Raw genomic sequence first — 21406 nt, 5'->3', positions numbered from 1 at the left:
CAGGAGTGAAGAATCCACTCCCGTGTCACCCTCTACAAGTGAACTGAAGAGGAATCTTCACTTTGCTCATTGAAAGGCAAGTCAAATTGAGTGAGAGTAAAGATAATATGTGTGGGAGTTATAAACTTTTTAAATTGCTGTCAACATTTTTCCAAAAGTCAGCACAATATTTTACACCTTTTTCTTCGGGTTAATTGTTTAAGATATTAGAGCGCCTTTTGTTAATGTTCCAGATCATTTTACATTTATTATTATTTATTGATTTCATATTCATTTTAGCATCAAATGGTTCCGTTGTTCAGAAATGTTTGTAGTTTGAATAAAGATGTTCATATATCTATATTTTTTTGTCCAGGCCCTTTGATGCTTATATATTTTTTCTCGATTTCAAACTAACCTGTAAAGTGTACATAAACCCTGTAAGAAGTAAGGTTAATGTTTGTTGATGGGTATTCCGTCTTTTCTTTTTTTTAATGTCAAAAGGCTTCCAATCTTAGGTATACTTGTGCAATTATTATTGATAATGATACATTTTTTGTCACTGTAGGTGGGGGGGCGGGGGGGGGGGTCTCTTTCCTAGTGAGGTCTTTACAAAAAATAATTGAGAACCACTGCTTCATTTCATTTGCTTCATTCATTTGTGTTTTTTACTGAGCTCACTCGCTGGACTTGTTTTGACTTGATGTTTTATTTCTGCAATCATGCCTACTGTGCTTTCTCCAAAGTCGTAAACCTCCATTTTCATAGTTACATCATATTGAGCTGGGGCATACAGTAAGGTTAGGTGTAGTGATTCACATAGCTGACTTTCATTCTCATTACAGTCATGAAGAAAACAGATCCAAATTCACAACAGGAGCTATTTCTTGGAGGGCTTCTTCTTATGGCAGAAAGTTGCACGTTTACTCGCTAATGTAACGCGAACGGGTTCACCCTAACCTTTGTGCAGTGCAAGTGCATTCCAGGTCAGAGGTTGAGAAACCAAAGCCAACAACTTGTCACTGCGGTCGTTTGTCGAGACATGTCCCGCCCCACCCGTCAGTCAGACAGCACGGCGAAGTGCTGTACTAAAAGCAGGTTCCTCGCGATGGAGGCACTGGATTTATATGAGGCGCCCGGCGGACCAAAACCTTGTCCTCAAGTAACAAGGGTTACTGTAAAATAACATGGCTCAGTTAAAATTCCAAATGAATCCTTCAAATAATTACTTCAGTGATTGTTGAGTGTAAAAGCTAGTAGCTGAGTAGCTTCCAAATTCTAACATTGCCTGAATTTAAAATCCTAGTTTGAAACCCTACTTCAAAACCCTGACCTTAGCCGTGTAAAACTTGACTGAATGTAAAGGCCGCCACTAGGTGGTGCAGCGGTGCTCTCATTTTAATCTCATTTAAATCAGTGCAGTGTTTATAGCTTTTTGCTGAGGATAAAATGTTTAAGATATCAATGATTTATGTTAATGTTCCAGATCAATTTCCATTTATTATTATTTATTGATGTCATAGTTTTTTCTAGGATCAAACTGTTCAGTTGGCAAAACATTATTCTATTTTAAATAAGGGTTGATTTATTATTTTTTTAAAGCACTTTGATGCACTTTAAGTTTTTGTTTCTGTTTCAGACTGACTTAGAAATCTGTAAATAGTTAACATTTGTTGAACGTTACTTTGTGTTGAGGTTTTTCTTTTGTTAATGTTAAAAAGTGTACCATTTTAGGTGTACCTACACAATCTCATCGATAATTATCTTATTTATTGTCACCGCTGCGAGTTGGGAGCCACGAAATGTTTTCTAGGTGGGCCTTTGCAAAAAAAAAAAAATAATTGAGGAGCACTGACTTGACGACTTCCAATAGACGATCTCATTCCGTTTTAGTATGCCCCCCTCTAGTGGTCGTTACGTTTCAATACAACTGCTCCTCCTCTTTCAACACTGACAACAAACAGGAGGTAAATTGCACCAAAAAACAAGTTTATTCTATAAAAGAAGAAGGGAGGATGAGGAGTAATCATCACAAGTATACAGAAGAGGAAAGCAAAAGACTTTTAAACACCAGAGAAGAAGTCACAGTATCAAAAAGCTCACTTTTTTTCTTCCCCATCCTTTACACTTTTTTGTTCTGTACACAAATTCAAAAAAAAATATTATTATGACCTTAATAACTGCATTGCACTGAGTAAATAAAAGGTACTGGCTCGCAAAACGTTACTGCATTCAACGGAGGTGGGGGTGGGGATTAAGTTAAAAGTGGTGACCTGTGCTAAGTGGCACGCATACAGTCCCTGACAAGTCTTGTCACATTGGGACTATGTTGACCTTAACTATCCCTCAAATACATTTCTTACCTATTTTTTCTTTTAAACAAAAAAAAATGGCTAATTGCAATTCCAACAGCTTTTCGGATAATACTGTATTACTGCGTTAAATCATTTATTGGAGAACTAACTACTGATGACACTGGGGGCTCCCAAAGGCGTCCTTGGTGACAAACCTTTTGTCTTCTTTCGGTGTTCATTTAATGGATCGAAACTAATTTATTTTTGAATTATAAACATAATTTGGGAGGAGTTTAGCTTTCAACTAAGTTATATAACCAATGGATTAATTAAAAGGCAGGTTATATGCTTTATTCCAACAAAATGGATAAGCAGCAAGCCTTTTGTCAAGGACTGTATGCAGTAGGAACCCAAACGTGGACTTTTGCGTTTTACTTAAAGAAAAAACAAAACAAAAGGAAATCTAAACAAATTTGCAACAACAACAAAACAGAAAATTTTCATGATAATGAGTTATTGTAAAATAAATGTGCAAATCAAATGAGCTTTAGATGCTATGTTACATAATATATACTATGTATGATTACTCAACTGTTTTACTGAAGCTATGTCAGCATTACGGCTAAACACTGTTAGCATCTGTTTTGGGGCTTCTAGCGCACAAGATGATTTTGATGGCTCAGAGTGACACAAGCCTGGTCAAATGTTAGCATGCATCGCTAACGAGCATATAAAGAATGGAAAAAAAAAAATCTCTTATGAAACACCAAAACAGAAGCCCAAATCGTTTCTTTCATCGGTAGAATTCAAAATGATTGAAAGTACTGCATGATGCAAACATGTTAGCAGGTAGCACACATGTAGCCAATCATTGTCTTGTTGTTCTTTCGCGAAACGTAAATTATGTCGGACAGCTGATACAACATCGGTGTAAGAAACCATCAAGATACTAGCCGTCAGCTTTATGAACAAAGCACTGTAGCTAGGCTAGCTTTTGAAACAAAGTCAATACCAGTTGACACAACACAATGAATCGTTTTGTCACTTGGAGGTAGAGTGTGGCTGGATGCTATCAAGTTAGCGTTTAGCAACCGTCATTTTTTGTTTCATGCAAAAATAATGAACTGTATTGTAGAAGAGACACGACAGGTATATGAAATCATTCGTCCACTTTTTAATAGCTAGCTCTTTGTCAGTACAACTAAAAATGAGCAAAACATTGAAAATGGGCTACCGCACAACGTGTCATTTGAATGTTACACGATCATTATCAAGAGGAATATTCTCGTGTACCAATGTCTTTTATGTTTTTATTATGTTCACAGCTAACATAGCATTTAGCACCCCATCATTTGTTAGGCCTTGTTAAAAAAAAATTGTGCTGTAAAAATGGTGACTTTTAGCTTTATGTTGCTAAAACTCCAATGACTCAAGCCAGGCTAATTGGCTGCGGGATGCTAACATGTTAGCATGTAGCATTTAGGTCAATTTGGGGCCTCAAATAACAGGAAATTGTCCCCAAAGCCCTTTCATGTAAATTTGTGTTTAAATATGGTGTTAGCTTTTCAATACGATGAAACACATTGAAATTTAATGATAGTCAATTGTTTTTTTTGTTTGTTGTAAAAACTTACAACAAAATGACAAATTGGTGCAAAAAAAAAAAATGTCAGTGCTAACCACAAGCTTTTCTCTTCTATGCTTTCATTCATTGCTTCATTGCAACAAACATAAGTACCAACATAGATCTATTTTCTTTTCTTAAAGGTTTTTGTGCGGAATGGATCATATCAAACTTTTATTATTATATTTAACATATGTTAATCCTTAAAAAATGTCCAATGTGTCGCACACACGCACACAGAGACATGCTCACCAACGTTACGATTGGAAAACAAATGGGCAACTCTCCATGCAACACAAGTATGCACAACACAAGTGGGACCAATAGTATTATTATTCTTTTCTTATCCTTATTATTGATATTTGTAAGAAACTACAAAAAAGAAAATGTGGAAAGAGAACAAAACCAAAAGAAGGGGGAGGGAGGCGGTTCACATTATCTAGTCAGTGTTAAAAATAGAACTTCACCCGTTACGTTTACTTTTTTATTATATACATTTATGTACACGGACTTAATTTTTTTGTTGTTGTCGTCTTTAATGTTTACAAAAGAATGCATAAACTCTTCTAGAAAGATGTGCTTTTCCGTTTTCTTGTAGTTATACGAAGCAAAAAAAAGGCAGCAAACAAAAATCCCTCCAAACTACAATGGGATCGAGTATTGTTTGCGTTAGTCAAGAAGATTGTTGTTGTTGTTTTTTTTTTTTTTGCCTCATTCTAATGTAATGTTGTCACTCTAGCGTCCTAGTTTTGTAATTGTTGTTAAGGTCACCACTGGAAAAAATGTATATATATTTTTTGCGCTTACTTGAGAGGAAAGTGGGGAACATGAAAAGATTTTTTTTTGCAAATGCAGTGCAAGCCATTTTCACCTACTGAAAAATCAAGTCAATCAAGCATCATTGATGACATTTTTTTTCGGTAAGCAACAAAGTTCAGACTTGTGCTGCATTTGAGAAACATAGAAGCAAAACATGGGACTTTTTTTTTTTTTTTTTTTAAACAGGAAAAGGCGCAATCCAAAATTTCCCCAAGGCAGCACAAGACCAACAAAAATTTCTGATATATATATTTTTTTGCAGCACCGGCTTTCGTGGATTTTGTTTTCACCTTTTTATCTTTTTCTTTTTTTTGTCCAGTCAACCTCGGTTCTTAAGGCTCAACGGGCAAGCCAGAACATGCACATTAGGTTAAAAAAACAGGAAATGAAGAAAAGAAATCAAATTTTGATGATGTATTTTTCGCAAAACATGCACACGCACAAATGCGCAGAAGCCATGCGCAACCACTCGCCCATACATGGAACAAGCTCTCGTTCCTCCCCCGTCAGAGATTTTTAGCTTCTTGACTCACCCCACCTTCACAGCGTTTAAAAACGACCAAAGATCGTAAATAGTTAAAAACGACAAAGAGAGACTATTGTGTCACAAGGGCGGGAAAAACGACAAAACTGAACACTAGCACGCAAATACTGTTTTTGTTTTATGATAATAAAGTGTGTGCAGGAGTAGGATATGCAAAAAGAAGGTGACCTGAATTTTTTTTTTTTTTTTTAAATTCACAGTTCTCACAGCGTGCCCAATATATAGGTGAGGGTTTGGAATTTTAGGTGGCAAAATTAAACGCCGCACTCCAAGGATGAAAAACATATCATACATTGCCTCAACTGCAGAAAACGCACCAACAGAGCTGGAAATGGACTAAAGATGAAGATGTCATGAAATCCTTGAGCAATGTGTAAGTCTATTTTTGATTGTAAAATTGAAATGCCATGCCCTATTAATTAAATGTGTTATCACGTTTGCAGCAGTGAAACAAATTAATATGGTTGGGGAGACCCACTGCAAAAAAAAAAAAAAATCAAATGTGATTCTCTGGACATCCAATTTTACAATCTAAAAATAAATGCCACACCCCCCTCCCCAAAAACAAACAAGAAAAATCGCGTCTTCGCGTCTAAATGCCATGCCCCAAGGATAGAAAAAAAAAAAAGCAAACTGGTTATCTCCTGAGATGCAGACAGCTTTAACAAATCATCTAACAAAGTTAGAGGGGGGGGGGAACATACATCAGGTTGTCTAGAAGTCTCATTTTATGATCAAATATTAAATGCCGTGCCCCGAGCTTGACAAATGCATGAACTTGTTTGGGCAGTTTTGCTACGCAAAATAGAAAATGGGGTAAAGTCCCGGCACGACTTTTGAATCATAAAAATGAAACGGAGCGCCCCGTGAAGGGAAAACCTCTTACACCACCTGTGCTGCAGCATAACAGCTCGCCAAATAGATTTAAAAGATTTGTGCATTCCTAACACAAAGAAAATGGGAATAAATTCCAAGAGAAATGTCCAGAAGTCTCTCAGATGAAACGCTACGCCCCAAGTGTCGCATCTGAAGAGGATAAATCCCATTTTAACGCTTAGGGGGAAAAAAAATGTCCGGATGGACGGATGAGTTAAGAAAAAAAATCACCCAACCTCCATTAATGCCTCCAGAGGATGCGTCGTAAAACCGCAGTAGCAAAGTTTGTTTTGTTGGCGAAGGGGAGGGGGAAAAAAATGAGAATCCAAATCAGCAAGAGTTCACATCATGACGTGGCGCCGGCGGTGCAGGGACAGGTGGTCGGAGCGCGAGAAGGAGCGGTCGCACTCGGTGCAACGGAAGGGCTTGATGCCCGTGTGCTTGCGGAAGTGCCGAGTCAGCTCGTCGGAGCGGGCAAAACGCCAGGTGCAGCCCTCCCAGGTGCAGTGATATGGTTTCTCGCCTGCAAATGGGGATGGAGGGTACAATGTTAGTTGGAACACACTGGTACCGGGATGTACGCCGCGCGCTTTTTGTCATTCCCCCAAAGCGTTCCCTCAAAGTTTTCATTTGAGATGAACAAAACATCTATAACCTCATTCCCGTTAGCTCCCGGGACTAATTGCCGACCGCTAGTTACTGGGCAACTTCTTGCGAGGAAAAGGGCTCGGATTCAGATCTGGCGTTCACCTGTGTGTATCCGTCTGTGAGCTTTGAGGTGCGAGCTCTTGGTGTAAACTTTTTTGCAGCCTTCGTAGTCGCACATGTGAATCCGACGCCTCTTGACATCCGGGGAGTCAGGGTCCGGCGGCTCCAAGTCCAACATTGACCTGAGGGCCAACACTCGTCAGTATAAGTGGATGGAAATACGGCATAGCTGCCAGAAATCGGAACTATAGTTGGCAGTGGTATGGGATACCACTAGAGGGCGGCAGATAGCTGCTTAGGTCAAAACAGAAAAAAGTTTTCACTTCTGTATAGTATATTTGCTTATTTCATATATAAGGTTGGCTATAAATATTTTGTTTAGTATTTGTTATAAATTATGTCTGTGTACTGTGTAATGTTTGTTTTAGAATTTTCTGTATCCTTTTAGAATCGTTTTATTTAAAATATTTTACATTTTTTCCAGTCAATCTTTGAATTTAGAATGAAATATATATTACATTACATTACGTTACATTAAATAATATTATCCATCCATTTTCTATCTACCCTCAAGAGGGGCGTGGGCATGCTGGAGCCTATCCCAGCTACACCCTGAGCTGGTTGCTAGCCAATTGCAGGGCACACAAAGACAAGCACACACACTTAAGATCAATTTAGTCAATTTATCATGCATGTTTCTGGAATTTGGGAGGAAAGCAGAGTATCCGGGGAAAACCCACACGGGCATAGGGAGAACAAGCAAGCTCCACACGGGAAGCCAACCTAAGTAGTGTGAGCCACATCCGCTAACCAGTCTACCACTGGGCCACCTATTTACAGAAATATTATATTTCCCTAAATCACAAAGCCTTGTTTTAAGTTGTATTCTTTTATGCGCTCGATAAAGGAAGGTCAGCTACAGGCAGTTTGGTAAACAAGGTGTGGCACGCGCACACACACACACACACACGCAGCCACACACATCAGATTACAGCTAAACTTCAAGGTCCACACCCTAACTTTCCGTTAACGTTGCAAAGCCTCACCCAAATCGACGTGTAAAAGACACCCACTTCTCCAAACGCAGACAGTCAAATCCAAACCTTTTTGGACCAATACTATAAATGCATATTTTTGTGTAACGCTAATAAGGATAAATGCAATGCGTTCTGACCCTGCGTCGAGGCTCTGGGCGCTGAGCGACGCCGATCCAGACTCTGTTCCGCTCTCTGCGTCGCTGTCACTGTGATATTCCACCGGAGACGTCGAGCCGGGCTTAATGCGTACTGCGGAAAGTTGAAAAAAAAAAAAATGGAAGATGAGAAATATTCAGAGACGATCTATTTGATGTTGACCTACATTAGGTTTATTGTTAGTATGTTACATTTTCGTTTTTACTCTGCTTATTCTGTGTATATGTTGCTCTCTGTTTACGCTGTTACAGTGTTAGTAGTGAAGTCATACTACAATATGTAACATTATTTCCTGCAATGTAATGTAGTGAGATATAAGCGGGGTGCAAAAATGGTCAAAACCGTAGTGCAAACATAAAACATTCGACATAAAATAAATGGTATATAATGTAAACATAGCATCAAAGCACTCTAACAATTAAGCATATTGTAAAGTACGGTAGAGAAATGTACGTCGCTAATCATGGCAAAACAAGAAGTAAAAACAACGATAATGAAGATACAACATAGGATAAATATCCCTTAATGAGATTGGAAGATAAGGAAGAGTTAACGTTGTGTAAAGAGTGTACTGTAAAGTAGAATCTTTTTTTTTCAAGTGATGTTTTAATCTTTTCTTAATATAATGTGAGGTAAAATTGTGCCAAGATAGTGCAGCATAGCATAGGCTAGCTTGATATTACATGTAGGTCATTTAACAAAAGCGTCATAGCATAATAGATTACGCAATGAATTGAAAAGCTTTCCATGACCTACAGTACTAGTTAATTTAGTTAACTGTATCTTAGCATGGCTCCAATCATTATAATGTACTAACATGCCTAAGGGAGCATGCTATTATTTAGACGTGTATAACATTTATATAGTGTAATAGAATACGCGGTGTGGAAAGAGGCGAGGCAGAGGGTGAAGAAGGGAGCATACTTTTTTAAATGGACGATGTCAGAGTGGGAGCGGGCCCAATCGTCGTCCCTAGTGATAGAACGCTTGGTTTTTTTCTGCGCGCGCTTGTGCGTCACACTTTTAGCTTGCCACACCCTTGATCCTTCCCTCGTCTCGGTGCAGGGTGGACCTTGTTTATCCTGCAGGGTGTAACTCTTCCACTCAACAATGAACCCTTCCATTTTGAGTCTACAGTGCACTTCAACTTCTAGCATATCGATATGGAAGACAAAGTCATGTCACTTAAGGTGACATCAAATTTGTTAAAAATTGCAGTTAACTTATTCATTGCTTGGGTATTTTCACTTTTTTTAAGAGTCTAAACATGAAATAATGATAATCCCCTTCGCTTGGCTGTCGGACCGCTTCCCGCAGACGCAGGGACGTAAGTGAAGGAACACACACAAAACGTACGCCGGCAGCAATAAACCAATCCGAGAAGATTACGTAATACGTATAATACGTACACACAAGCACAGATAAAACAATCGGAAAAGATTACATTTTATGAATGATATGCACGCTGGGAGCGATAAATCATTCAGAGAACACTACATGGGTTCCTTTTTTCCGGGCCGCATGTTTGGAGCGTGCGCTTTTTAATATGGTGCGCCTGCCGTATGGGTTAAGTACGAAATTATACCCCATAATCAAGAGAACGGCTAATAATTCGGCGCGCCGTATGATGCAGAAAATACCGTAGCAACGACAATTATTGACTCCGAATATAAGTTACAGGCGTCCTCGACTACCAATAACCAGCGCCAAGTGAAAACGTTCCCTACCCGAGCCTTCCGACCGCCCGTCGCTGCCGATGAGCGGCACGGTGATGGCCGCCGTGGCGGCGACGCCGTCCGCAGGCACGGCGGTATAAACCACGGGTAAGGACTGCACCACCACAGGAATGGTCTGCAGCTGGCCCACTTTGCTGGGCATGCTGACCGAAGGGATTGTGTGGATGACGTGCAAGATCTGCTGGCCGCCGGCGCCCTGCGTGGCCAAGATGGAGCCCGGCGATAGAACCTGGGCAGTGGAAAGATGTCGCCAATTAGTTCTGGCAGACTGGCACGTGTCTTCGAAGTTAGCGATTATTCACCATCGATCCTATGGACTGTACGTTGGAGGTAACGGGCGTGGCGGTGAGTCCGGGTTGCACGGGGCCGCTTCCCGGCGCGGGGTTGACGGGCACGTTGACAGTGGCGGCGGGCAGCGAGGAGGAGCGAGGCTTGTGGAGAGACAGGTCCACCGGCTCCGTTTGGTCCTCAGCTAGGCATGGACTGGAAGAGGACTGTTCCGTCTTCACGTCCGGGTTGGTTTGGCGGGAACCCTCGTCACCGATGTTGGCCTGGCGGAACACAAATGGCAAATTTACAAATAATTCTTCTTCTTTTTTCCACAAACTACCACTTCCTCAGATAATGCATTTATTTTTGCTATAATAATTACATTTTTTTTGTCCCGAAAATGGTTTGATAATTGTAACTTCTTTTGCAAACATTTAAACTTCATTATTTCACTATTAAAACTTCTTTCTCATAGTTATGATTTTTCCTCCCCTAAAAATGTTTTTTCTTATTATTATGGAGTTTCAAAATATTTAGCGTATCTTGAAAAAAAGTCACTTCATTCTTGTCATGTTATTTGTTTCTGAGAATTTCCATGAGTTAATTGTCCTTATAAAATAAAATGGAAATATTACTTGTTAAAATGGATTTTTGACATAGCCATTATTATTTCAGGACAAAAATCTTGTAAAATGGTACTGTTTTGTTGAGAAACATACATTATTCGATTAAGATTCAAATTTTTTTTGCCAAAAGAACCTCATTGTTATTGTCATCATACTTTCTCATGAAGCGTCACATGGTTCCCTTTGAACATATGCAAGCGGCGCTGAATGCTAACTAAGACTTTTGCTGGCTAGCGAGGCCTGTTTTTCCCGCGTGTCGTTGAGCGAGAAACAATGGTTCGTTGTGTGGGATGCAACCAGAAAGCGGGCTCGGGGTGGGGGGGAGCAGCAGCCGAAGAAGAGGAAGGAGCTGGCCGCTCTCCAGTTCAGTTGAGCGTGCCTCGGCTCTGGGCGAGGGCCAGGGCGAGGCCTCTACTTGGCCCTTTTAGATCGGGCGACGCGGGACAACTGGAGGACCGGGCGCGCGCGCGCGCACACAAAAAAAAGGCCATTTCGTAACTTGGGGACGTTGTGAGAAAGGATAGATGATGGCGATAGAAGAAGGAAAGAGGTGATGTGTTGAGCGGAGACAACGGGGGAAGAGTGGGCGGGAAAAAAAAGGCCTCGCGTCGCCATGGAAACTAGGGAGCTATCAGCCGCCTCCATGATGTGGCACTCCTTTCCCTCCCCGGCAACACCCTCGTCCGTCCTCGCTCACCTTTCTCACCCCCTCCCCTTCATCTCCCGCTCGCCTGCGCCAACCACACCCTTCCCATCCGCCCGTGTCGGTTCGGCTCCGACGCCATTTTGTGCCGCGCGCTAAAAAGTGGGTCAACCGTGTCGTCGCTCGGCAATTCATTCCCGCCGTCCACGGAGGAAAAAGTGGAACGTATCGGTTTTGATCCGGAAAGGCAGCCGAGGCGGGACGCCAATTCGTGCGGTGACCATTTGGGATCCTGTCTCTCCGCTCGCTTTCGTTTGATTAACCAGTCAGCACGATGGAGATGGACATACATTATTCAAGGATTAAAAAAAAATGGATTAGTGTTTATTCACCTCAACATAGTTTCCCCAACATAGTTTCCCCAATTACAATTTAACATATTTTGATAAATTTTCATTTTTTATTCTAATTTTTTATTACGTGTTATGCAACCGAGCGACGCCGCTTTTACGCTAGGATAGCACCCCCCCAAAAAAGATAGATAAATAAATAAAAGACTGACAAAACTGTGAGCAAAAATAACAGCTGCCCTGGATAGAAACCACAAAAGACGGCAGCAGGCCGCCCCTCCCTGGCATACACCCACCCGCCGCCTGCCTCACCCACCTGTTAGCGTATACCGCGCGCCGCGCCCTGACGTTACCTAACCTAGCGTTAACACCGTTGATGAAGCGTCTGCTTAGCGTGGACACAAAGTCAACGACTACACCTCACGGCCTCAAATCACGCAATGATTAAAAAAGTCAGCAACATATTTGTTAGTATTTGTACTATCAGTGCAGCAAGTTTGTGCAAGTTTCTACAAAACTTGAGCCTAAAATACTTAGTATTACAAAGTATTTATGTATTGTTTTACTTCATGGTTTCTACATAAATAAGTTAGAAAAACTAAATGGTTATAGTGCTACATCCCACAGTCGTTACATCATTGCGAAAATACTATCAGACAGGTTTAAGTACATTTTTAACTAATTACAGCGCAAAACCCTATGAAATTGTCGGAACCCCAAAAATGCTGTACCATCAATAAAATGCTTAAGCGTGACAAAAGTGGGCAAAAACAACATTTAAGCAAAACTGTTGTAGTATTTTGCACAAACACTGCACCATGAATAGCACAAATGACAAACATTGTTAGAATAGCTGGTGTCGTTAAAGTAAGTACTTGACAAATGTGCTAAAGTGGGGTTGTTCTCTATCCTGCTTTGTTATGTTCAAAGTGATGGACTCCGATTTAAACTCGGTGACCCCGCCGGTGGCATGTCCGGACTTGTTGGCGAGGGAGTGAAGCGAGCGAGGCGTTCAAGCTAAGTCATCATTCCATGTAAGTCATTTTTTCATCCCCCCCCTCCCCCCGACAAAATATGGGGGTAGGGGGTGTAAAAATATTCCACTGGTGCCTGCAAAATTGATATAGTATATGCTTTGTCATGTTTTGTATTTTGTCATATTTCAGTTACATGGTAATGCAAAACAAATGACCAAATAGCAATTACAAAAATCAGAAACACCCCCAAAAAAAAAAAAAACAATTTCATAGTATATTATTATAGGTGGCTTGCCCATTGCTCAGGGCGAAGCATTCCGGGATGCCTTTTCTTTCCACTGCAACCATCATGGTGGGGTTACATGCTCACCGCATGCACAAGCGGCTGGCAACATCGATCGGCAACTTTCATTATATATTTTTTAGATTCAATATTTTATCATTACAGCTTTCTAGAGTGGTTTGAGTACTTTCCAGATGATCGAAAATTGTGAAACCCACAAAAAGTTGCTCGGTGTGGAGGAATTGACCCATGCATCATATGCATGGCTCAAGAAAGCCATGCAACTCAAGAAAGAGCAGATCTTCACCAAAGTTGCACAAACGTGGGGGAAAAAAACTTTGGCAAGAATGTAGTCATTTTGCACAAAAAAAGTACATTTTTAAAAATATAACCGTTGTTGCTTGATTTTCTTTTTTTAGTGTTAAAATCAATCAGAATCACCTCGGGGAGTCTTTCCTCTGCGCCTCTTCATCGGCAGCTTTCAAAACTCCCATTGGTCCGAAACACACCATATGTGAGTGATGACATCATCAGCCCACACCAGCTTAGGCGTCGCCGCATTTTCTACCGCGCCTTTCCCGTTCGCCCTCTCCCACCCAACCCCCCCAAAATTGTGCATGTTGTGTCCTTTCCTTGATTTGTCACGCACACACACACACACAACCGGCACACACAAGCACGCGCAAGAAAGCCTCCTGGCTCAAGTGCGAGACCGCTAACCTCTTATGACACTAGCACGTGTGCGTGTGTGTGTGTGTTTCCAACGTCGTGCATGACTGCTCGTTTGCTGGAGGACAACTGACTTGTTTATGTGCACGCGCGCGCACACACGCACACATGAGCTACCAGCATAGCAAACTGAATAGCTCCGTAATCTCTTTTTCTGTGGTATACACACACGCACAAACAAGGCCTTGTGTGTGTGTGTGTGTGTGTGTGTGTGTGTGTGTGTGTGTGTGCGCGCGTGTGCATTTCATTGGCTGAAGTGGAAGAAGGTGGTGGAAGGAGGTGGGGTGGGAACCGGGGAGGTTCTGGGAGTCTTTTTGGGCAACTCCTGCCGCCACGGTTGCCACGGCAACGGCGAGCGGAAGCTTAGTCCGGCCGCTCCCCTCTACACATCCTATTATGAGCGAGGAGTTTTTAGAAGAAGAATGGCGGCGGAGGAGGCGGAAGTAGGAACCTTGATAGTCCGCGCGGTGGACTTTGAACCCGACGATGGCTTTAACAAGGCTAACGCGGACGCTGAGTTCATACACAATTTATGCCGTGCTTACACGGTAAAATAGCACATTGTCGTGAAACTTATGCTTAGTCACACAAAAAAAAGACTAATTGATCCAAGGGGGGAAAGAGACTAAGGGCACTTATAGCAAAGTAGAGACCAGGGTTACCACTCAGATCAGATCATCATAGCAAACATTTGACATGATAATTAGTTAAATGACATTGCATGTATCTCCTATATTGCTACACTGGAGACTAGGTAGTATAATCATGTTGCATTAACAGGCAACGGTGTGCTGTCCTTTGCAGCTGTATTGACTCCAATGACACGTTTGATCCAAGAGGAGACTGAGGGCAACAAAGAGGAGACTGGAGTATAATAGTAGGATCATGTCTAGCAGGTGTGTTTTGCCATTTCTCGCCAGTCGTTCTGGATGATTATGAGTTCAATCAAAGTAAAAAAGCCAACACACATTTAGCTTAGAAGGCTAATTTTATTATTTCGCCAATTTCACCAGTAAAAAGTTAGTTTTGGCAATAATCAAGTTTATAATTAAACTATTATTCGTGTACAATTCATACTTTTAGAAATCCTTATTACAACTTGCCGTCGAATGAAAATGAAATCACATGAATTAAAACAACCAATCATGGCTCAGCTTGCGATCAAACCCAGAAAATGGGTGAGCCGTGATTACATGTGATGTCATTTTCGGTCGACAGCAAATTGAAAACCAAAAAGTATTACTTTTACGATAGTTAGTCAATTAAATCGACCTGCAACATCTTGTAAACCACCCATCCTGCATTCCGCCACTTCACGAGCACTGCCACAAATAATCCATTCTTAAAAATGACAAATAATTCAAATGATTACATCTATTGCTCAGCATTACCTAATCCTTTAACTTCTGCTCTACCCGTCACGCAATATATACATATGTAAAAATCTCTGTTGAATGTATGTTCATTGTTTTGGACCCAATCTGAGACAACGGCATCCAGTTAACGTCCTGACGGACATAGACGTAATTCATGCATCATCATTTCTACTGTTGATGGAACACAGTTTGTTTCCTCCATGGAGAAATCCATCCTTCCTTAGCAAGAGGCCATGAAACGCAGGTGGCTTTACTTCTCCCTACACATTCAATAAACCGTCCCTTAAAAACAAATGTCCCCACTGATACTCATCAGATGACGCTCACTGACCAACTAAGTCTTGACGGCGTCATGTGATTGCAGCCAGAAATGTAAGGGGACCGAGCGCCGAGCCTTGGGGAGCTCCTCGGATTAAATCGGCTACGCTCAGAGGCTCCCTGAAACAAGGGGATGTCTGTCTCCGGGGCGTAACGCACCACAAGTGTCACTGTATTTTCCACAAGATGAACTTTTACCCTTTTCATGCAGAGACACTGGAAAATTATCATTCACACTAACACACTGAGTGAGATAATTGCTGCAGTCCAAAATAGAGATGGGAAAAGTGAGTGTCAGGTGTAAAACTTTGCCACAGTGTCCCTGCATCATCGAATAACGCTTACACAGTCCCGCCTCTTGTCATAGCTCCGATTCTGCCGTTGAAAACCAGAACATTGCTAGTCCGACTTTCGTGTCGGTGCATCTTATGCGGAACAACGCGTTGGACAACATCTCGGTTGTAAACAACTGCCACCATCTTCTACTTTTTGTATAGTCCAGAAATAGACCCCCCCCCCCCAAAAAAAAACAAAAAAACCTGCACTTGGTAGGAGGATAAAAAGCAAACATCATCTGACTTCCTGTACTTATCTCCTCATCAGAAGGTGGCCGCTTCTCACATACCGTTGCAAATGTCAGCACTTTTCATACCGCGCGGTACCATTTTGGAATTTATGGACCAACGGTTTTCCCAAACTTTTTAAACCAATAGAGTATAGTGCACCCTCCCTCCACCCCCCCAAAAAAATGTGTGCAATATGGAACTGCTACATCCTAGCTGCATGAATCTAAGTGTGTGATTGCCAACTATTGTTCTAACTGCTTGCAATGCCTAAATGCCATTAAAGCGTAGACACATACTTTATACATATTGAGGCATACTTTAGACAGGAACATGATGTAACCACAGGATTTTGCAGTACCGTCCACATAAAATGATATAGTGCGCAAGATCTGGCTCACGTACTTTGAGTTTGACATCTGTGCACTAGATCCTAACAGCTAGATGCTAGTTGCTACATCCCATCTGCATGATACTAACAGTTCGCTGGTGGATGCTTGCCAACACAAGCTAACCAATATACACGAACTACACATTAACCATTAGACACTAGTCACGGAAAGTTAACCAGTAGGTGCTAACTGAAGGGATTCCATCCACTAGATCAGGGGTCGGCCACTCAAAATGTTCAAGGAGCCATATTGACCTAAAAAAAAAACAAATCTGGAGCTGAAAAATGTCAACGTCTTAGCCTTATCATGAAGGCAGCATATGACATAAGCGTCTATATTAGCTACAGTCACCTACTGTCAAAATGACTTAGTAGGCCACAACCATGAGCCTTCATAATTGTTTATCTTCCATTAAGCGCATCTTGGATTGAAACGTCACATGACTCCCCTGCTGGTGGTTTCACTTCCATCACGGTAGTAATGTGGTGTGCTTTTTTGCATTGATGAAATTAGAAATAAAATAAATAAATCTGTTTTGTTTTTTTTTGTGTCACATTTATTTGAGGATTTGAAAAAAACAAAAAAACACCAAAATGGAACTCCATAATCAGACAAACAAAACACAATAATATCCCTATGTTTAATTCCAAATATATACTGACAAAAGTCAGACATTCCTTAACAAAAAGGGTCAATTTGTTACCAATTATGCCTATGACACTAAGAATGTTTGTGGCGTTTTTGTAAATCATATTAAAACAAAACCTATATTTTCATACATCTTTGAAAAAGCGCCAAGGGCCACTAAACCACCCGGCTGGTGCGAAAGAGCCGCAGATGACTCCGGAGCCTCAGGTTGCCGACCCCTGCACTAGCTAGATACCATTCACTCCATTACATTCCTTTGATGCTGACAGCTAAATCCAACGACTCATTTTAACTCAACTTTTTTTTTTGTTTTTTGACAAATAACCAGAGCACCATACATACAAAAAAAAACCCCAACAAAACAAACCCACACATAAAACAAAAAGAGCAAAGTTAGAGGAGTACACGCCCAATCAAGGGCGGGGCTAAGATGAAAGCCAAGTTGTCAAAATAGCTTTTCAGGCAAGTTTGAAACATTGCTACATCCTCTTCACTTTATTCAAACCGCTCGACGCTATTTATTCAGTGCTAATGGCTCGATGCTAATCACCGCGCTAACTAACGTCCAGAAGGACTACCTGGCCACGCCCGCAGGCCCCGCTCCTCCCTCCTCCTCCTCCTCCTCCTCCTCCTCACCGTGCACTCCATCTCCTCTGGCTCAGCTTTGATCTGGACCGAGGGCATGTCTGACACCTCCTCTTCCTCCTCTTCTTCCTCCTTGGTCAGCGAGGGCGGCGCGGCCTCCTGCGTCGGTGCGGCGACCGACGGCTTCTTCTTCTTCTTGTGGGCGCCGCTCCTCCTCTGAAAAAAGGAGAAGAAGAAGAAGAAGGAGGTGTGATGGAGTGGTGTGAAAAGTTGAGGATGAGGTAGGGAAGGAATATTTACCTCGCTCTGGAAAAAAAAGGGGGAGACGAAATGTATTTACAACCCAAAACGAAAAAGAGCCGCAAATACGGAGGCCTAATGCTGAGGCTTCTACTGAGGGAAGGAGAAGCCGGCGAGGAATAACAAGCCAGAGAACGAGTGAGGGTGGAGGGGAGCAGGGAGGAGTCGCCCCTCCCTCCCTTTCAGCCAGGCAGGCGGACACACCCTTTTCTGGAAGCGCGCACACACACGCACACAATGAGGTGTGGCGAGGCCTTTTCTGTCCACATACACGCACACACACACATTTACATAAGTCTCAACTCCTGATAAACAAACCATTTCCTCAAAGAACTTCCTTTAATGTTCATGGTAACACAGTTGTAGAGCATTCAAAAGTAGCCCAGCGGCAAGTACCGTCTCAAAGAAAATCCTCTCTCCGCTAAATTGCAGTATTGTGGGAGGCCGAGGAGGTGAAGGCCTTTCCGGGTACCGTCTTTCCCAAGCTCGGCCAAGCAACACAAACCTTCACTCTATATAATCCGCTATCCGGGATTCTTCAAAGGGCTCGCAAATGACATTGTAGTAATAATGTAGTGTCACAGGACATTAAGTAGGTCGGAATCACAACACAGTATATTCATTTCATTGCCCTCCTTTGCGTTATGCGCAAGGTCCCCCGCTGCAAAACCTTTGTCCATAACACGTATGATTGTTTCGTATTTTTAACTAGCGTTGCAATTTCAGTATGTACCGCGGGCCGCTAAAATGTGGATGGCGGGCCGCAAATGGCCCCTGGACACCTCTGCGTTGAAGCAACTCTACTTCTTTTGTGTAATTTGATGGTGAATATTTTTGTAAATGAGACTGTATTTAAAACTTTTTTTTTATAAAGGGTTGATTTGGCCTTTTGTACTAAATAATTACCTGACTAATTTCTACCAAGGTGTGGCTAAGGACGTCACAAAGTTACACGTGTCGTCCTTTGATGCCAAAGAAAAGCGGGAAGGACACAACAAGACTGCTACGCGTTTTATATATGGAACCAATGAAATGAAAGGCTCGTAAAATGCATTTGGCCCTGAAATAAACATGCATTAAACACTAACTGGTGTCACACAGCACAGAAAGTAAAACTAGTCTGCGTCTATTCAATTATTGACGTAATGAAATGCGAGCTGCATTGTAGTGGAGAGGTGAGGCTCATCGAAACGCTGGAGAAAAAGCTTTGAAGCGCAAAGTTGACAGTTAAACTTGGCTAACGTGCCCCGCCCACACACAAGAGCAAAAAGGCAAACCCTTCAACATTTAACAGTACCGTATATGAGGGTCTAGTTTGGTAGAAATAATTAAAAAACAAATCTTATGAGGAGATTTACAGAACATGTTTGAGATTAAGCCGAATACCGACACCACGCACCAAATTTCGTGTTGGTAAACTAAACAGACTTCTGGGGCTGAATCCTCAAAAATGAAATCCGGGATGCGACTAACTCCCAAAATCGCCATTTCAGCTCAAAATGGCAATGCTGGATCTCTGCGGACTCAACATTTGAAAGAGTGCCTGTCATGCGACTGGGCTATAGTGGATTCCAAACTGAGGTGTGGCCTCGACCAATCAACTGCAGGGTGTGACTGGCTGCGTCACCCTCTCACACACACACATATACACACACGCGCACATTGGTGGCCCTCTAGTCCCATTGTAAGGGGGACAGAGCCCCCTCTGTGCTTCTAAACAAAGGTAAAGGCCTCTCCATGCCACACCCCCCCCCCACCCCCACCCCCTCGTCAGCTGACCAGCATAAACCTCCTTGCGCTTCAAATAGTCCACGTTCCATTGCCATTCAAAAGGCATAATAATAGCAGAGTAATGTAGTAGTAAGATAGTCATAAAAACTTTGTCAGCGGATTTGGGCATTATTCACAAAACCACAAGGCAGAGAGAGCAATAACAAGTTCCAGGTTACTATTGTAAAAAAATTAATAAAACTTTCTTTGACATTCGAAAGTTTGATGTCACGTAACACTGAAATTAATTCCGAATTGATCTCTGATTAAAACAATAATTCAAAAATGTAGTAGTTAATTTAAAAATATTTTTTTAATCTTTAAAAATGATCAAATAAAAATGTACATATTTTTGATATGGAAAAAAAATCATTTTCGTGGGTTAAAGTCTGCAAAACGGATGAATGATCATCCGGAAAAAGTTAAGAATTCATTCATCAGGAAGCTACAAATCATCAATTTTTAAAAGATTTGAAGTAAAATACTAAAATACACTGTAACAAACGACCAATTTTAATGACAACTTCAACATTATCATCCTTGAAGCTGGCAAAACCAGTCGAGTCTTCTTTCCTCTCTCCTCTAGCAAGATTCTGAACACAGCCGGGAGTCCAAGACCCGAGTCGTGAAAGCAAATAGGGAAAGGCAACGGGGGGCCTGCTTGGGAAACCGCAAGAACGGCGAAAAGCACGTCCTGCGGGCTAGCAAAACAAGTGCTGTTGTTAGGCCACCAGCTAAAACAAGGTCCGTCCTCCACATCGCTCATCCAAAAATTCACATTCACAAATCGGAGCGCGCATAGGAAACTGTGCTTTGACCAAAGAAACACATTTTTGGAAAAAAAAAAAAAAAAAAAAAATGTCGATTAAAGGCGATAAAGATAAAAGATAAAAACAAAGACAAAAAATAAAACATTCAAGGTTCTAAATATTAAAAGTCTCATCAAATACGTTTTTTTTTGGTCTCGTTTTGTTTTATTGAGGGTAGCTACATTTGTTAAAGGGGCCATAACATGATATTCAATTACTTTCCACCGTGTAATACGTGCATATAGATTGGCATTTTCATTTCCTATTAAATAGGAGTTTTATGGTACCGATATTGCGTAAACTAGCTCCTTTGCTCTAACCGTGCCGGGCCCTCTTGCCTAGCGCTTATCTAATATTAAGTCAATTGAGTAGTGTAGTGATACCTGTTGCCATTGTATGCCAGTGTTTTCACACTTACAACACATATATTACAAGTAAGTAAGGAATGGAAATCAATCTTTCATATGATAGCACCCATGCTTACATAGACAAAAGTTGAGTTGCTAGCATGCAGCGGGCCTACTCTACACTCATTCATTCACTGCCCCACCCCGCGTGTGATAGTCAGCGTACTCCATTTTAGAAATGTGGCAACATTAGCCTAAATGTTCTTGGATACAACAACAACACGTATTGTGCCATTTGCACCTTTCAAATAGGAAATGGAAACTTTGGAAAAGGCCACGTTTTGAGTTGCTATTACAACCGAGACAGACAATGAGAAACAGCACTCGCGATGGTTGTTTGGGAATCATCTTGGGTTGGGTGGAGCCGGCGTCCCAGAAAACAACTGCAAAACCCAAAACGTCTGCAAAAATGTCTCTCGGCTCTGTCGGGGGTGAACGCGAGGCGGCTCGAGAGGCCGGAACCACAGGAAGGATTAGCCAGTAATTCCTCAAGGTTTGTTTTGACCTAATCTGGCGTACCCCCGCCAGGCGGAGAATTTGGTGGAACGAGATAGAAAAGCGGTGAAATCGGGAGGGTGGGGGAGGAG

At 41.7% G+C, this 21406-nt stretch overlaps 1 protein-coding gene across 4 annotated transcripts in view; it reads right to left on the bottom strand.

The window, feature by feature from the left end:
- Positions 1-1947: 1947 nt before the first annotated feature.
- Positions 1948-21406, bottom strand: part of klf8 (Kruppel like factor 8) — a 29365-nt gene continuing 9906 nt past the window's right edge. For 2 of the 4 annotated variants that reach the window (XM_088441486.1, XM_088441487.1), the window contains exons 2-7: positions 17585-17749; positions 10076-10324; positions 9765-10002; positions 8019-8130; positions 6887-7026; positions 1948-6659 (exon numbers count right to left, since the gene is read on the bottom strand). In XM_088441486.1, coding sequence (XP_088297612.1) covers positions 6478-6659; positions 6887-7026; positions 8019-8130; positions 9765-10002; positions 10076-10324; positions 17585-17749 — 1086 coding nt within the window. In that variant the 3' untranslated portion in view covers positions 1948-6477. Of the gene's footprint in view, positions 6660-6886; positions 7027-8018; positions 8131-9764; positions 10003-10075; positions 10325-17584; positions 17750-17833; positions 19012-19232; positions 19494-21406 lie in introns of those variants that run through there. The other 2 variants (XM_088441490.1, XM_088441488.1) reach the window with 2 other exon arrangements.

Source organism: Hippichthys cyanospilos, chromosome 18, assembly GCF_059441005.1.
Source record: "Hippichthys cyanospilos isolate Australia breed blue-spotted pipefish chromosome 18, RoL_Hcya_1.0, whole genome shotgun sequence".
NCBI lineage: Eukaryota > Metazoa > Chordata > Actinopteri > Syngnathiformes > Syngnathidae > Hippichthys > Hippichthys cyanospilos.
Note: the sequence above shows the minus strand (reverse complement) of the source record. Positions and strands in the feature narration are given on the sequence as shown.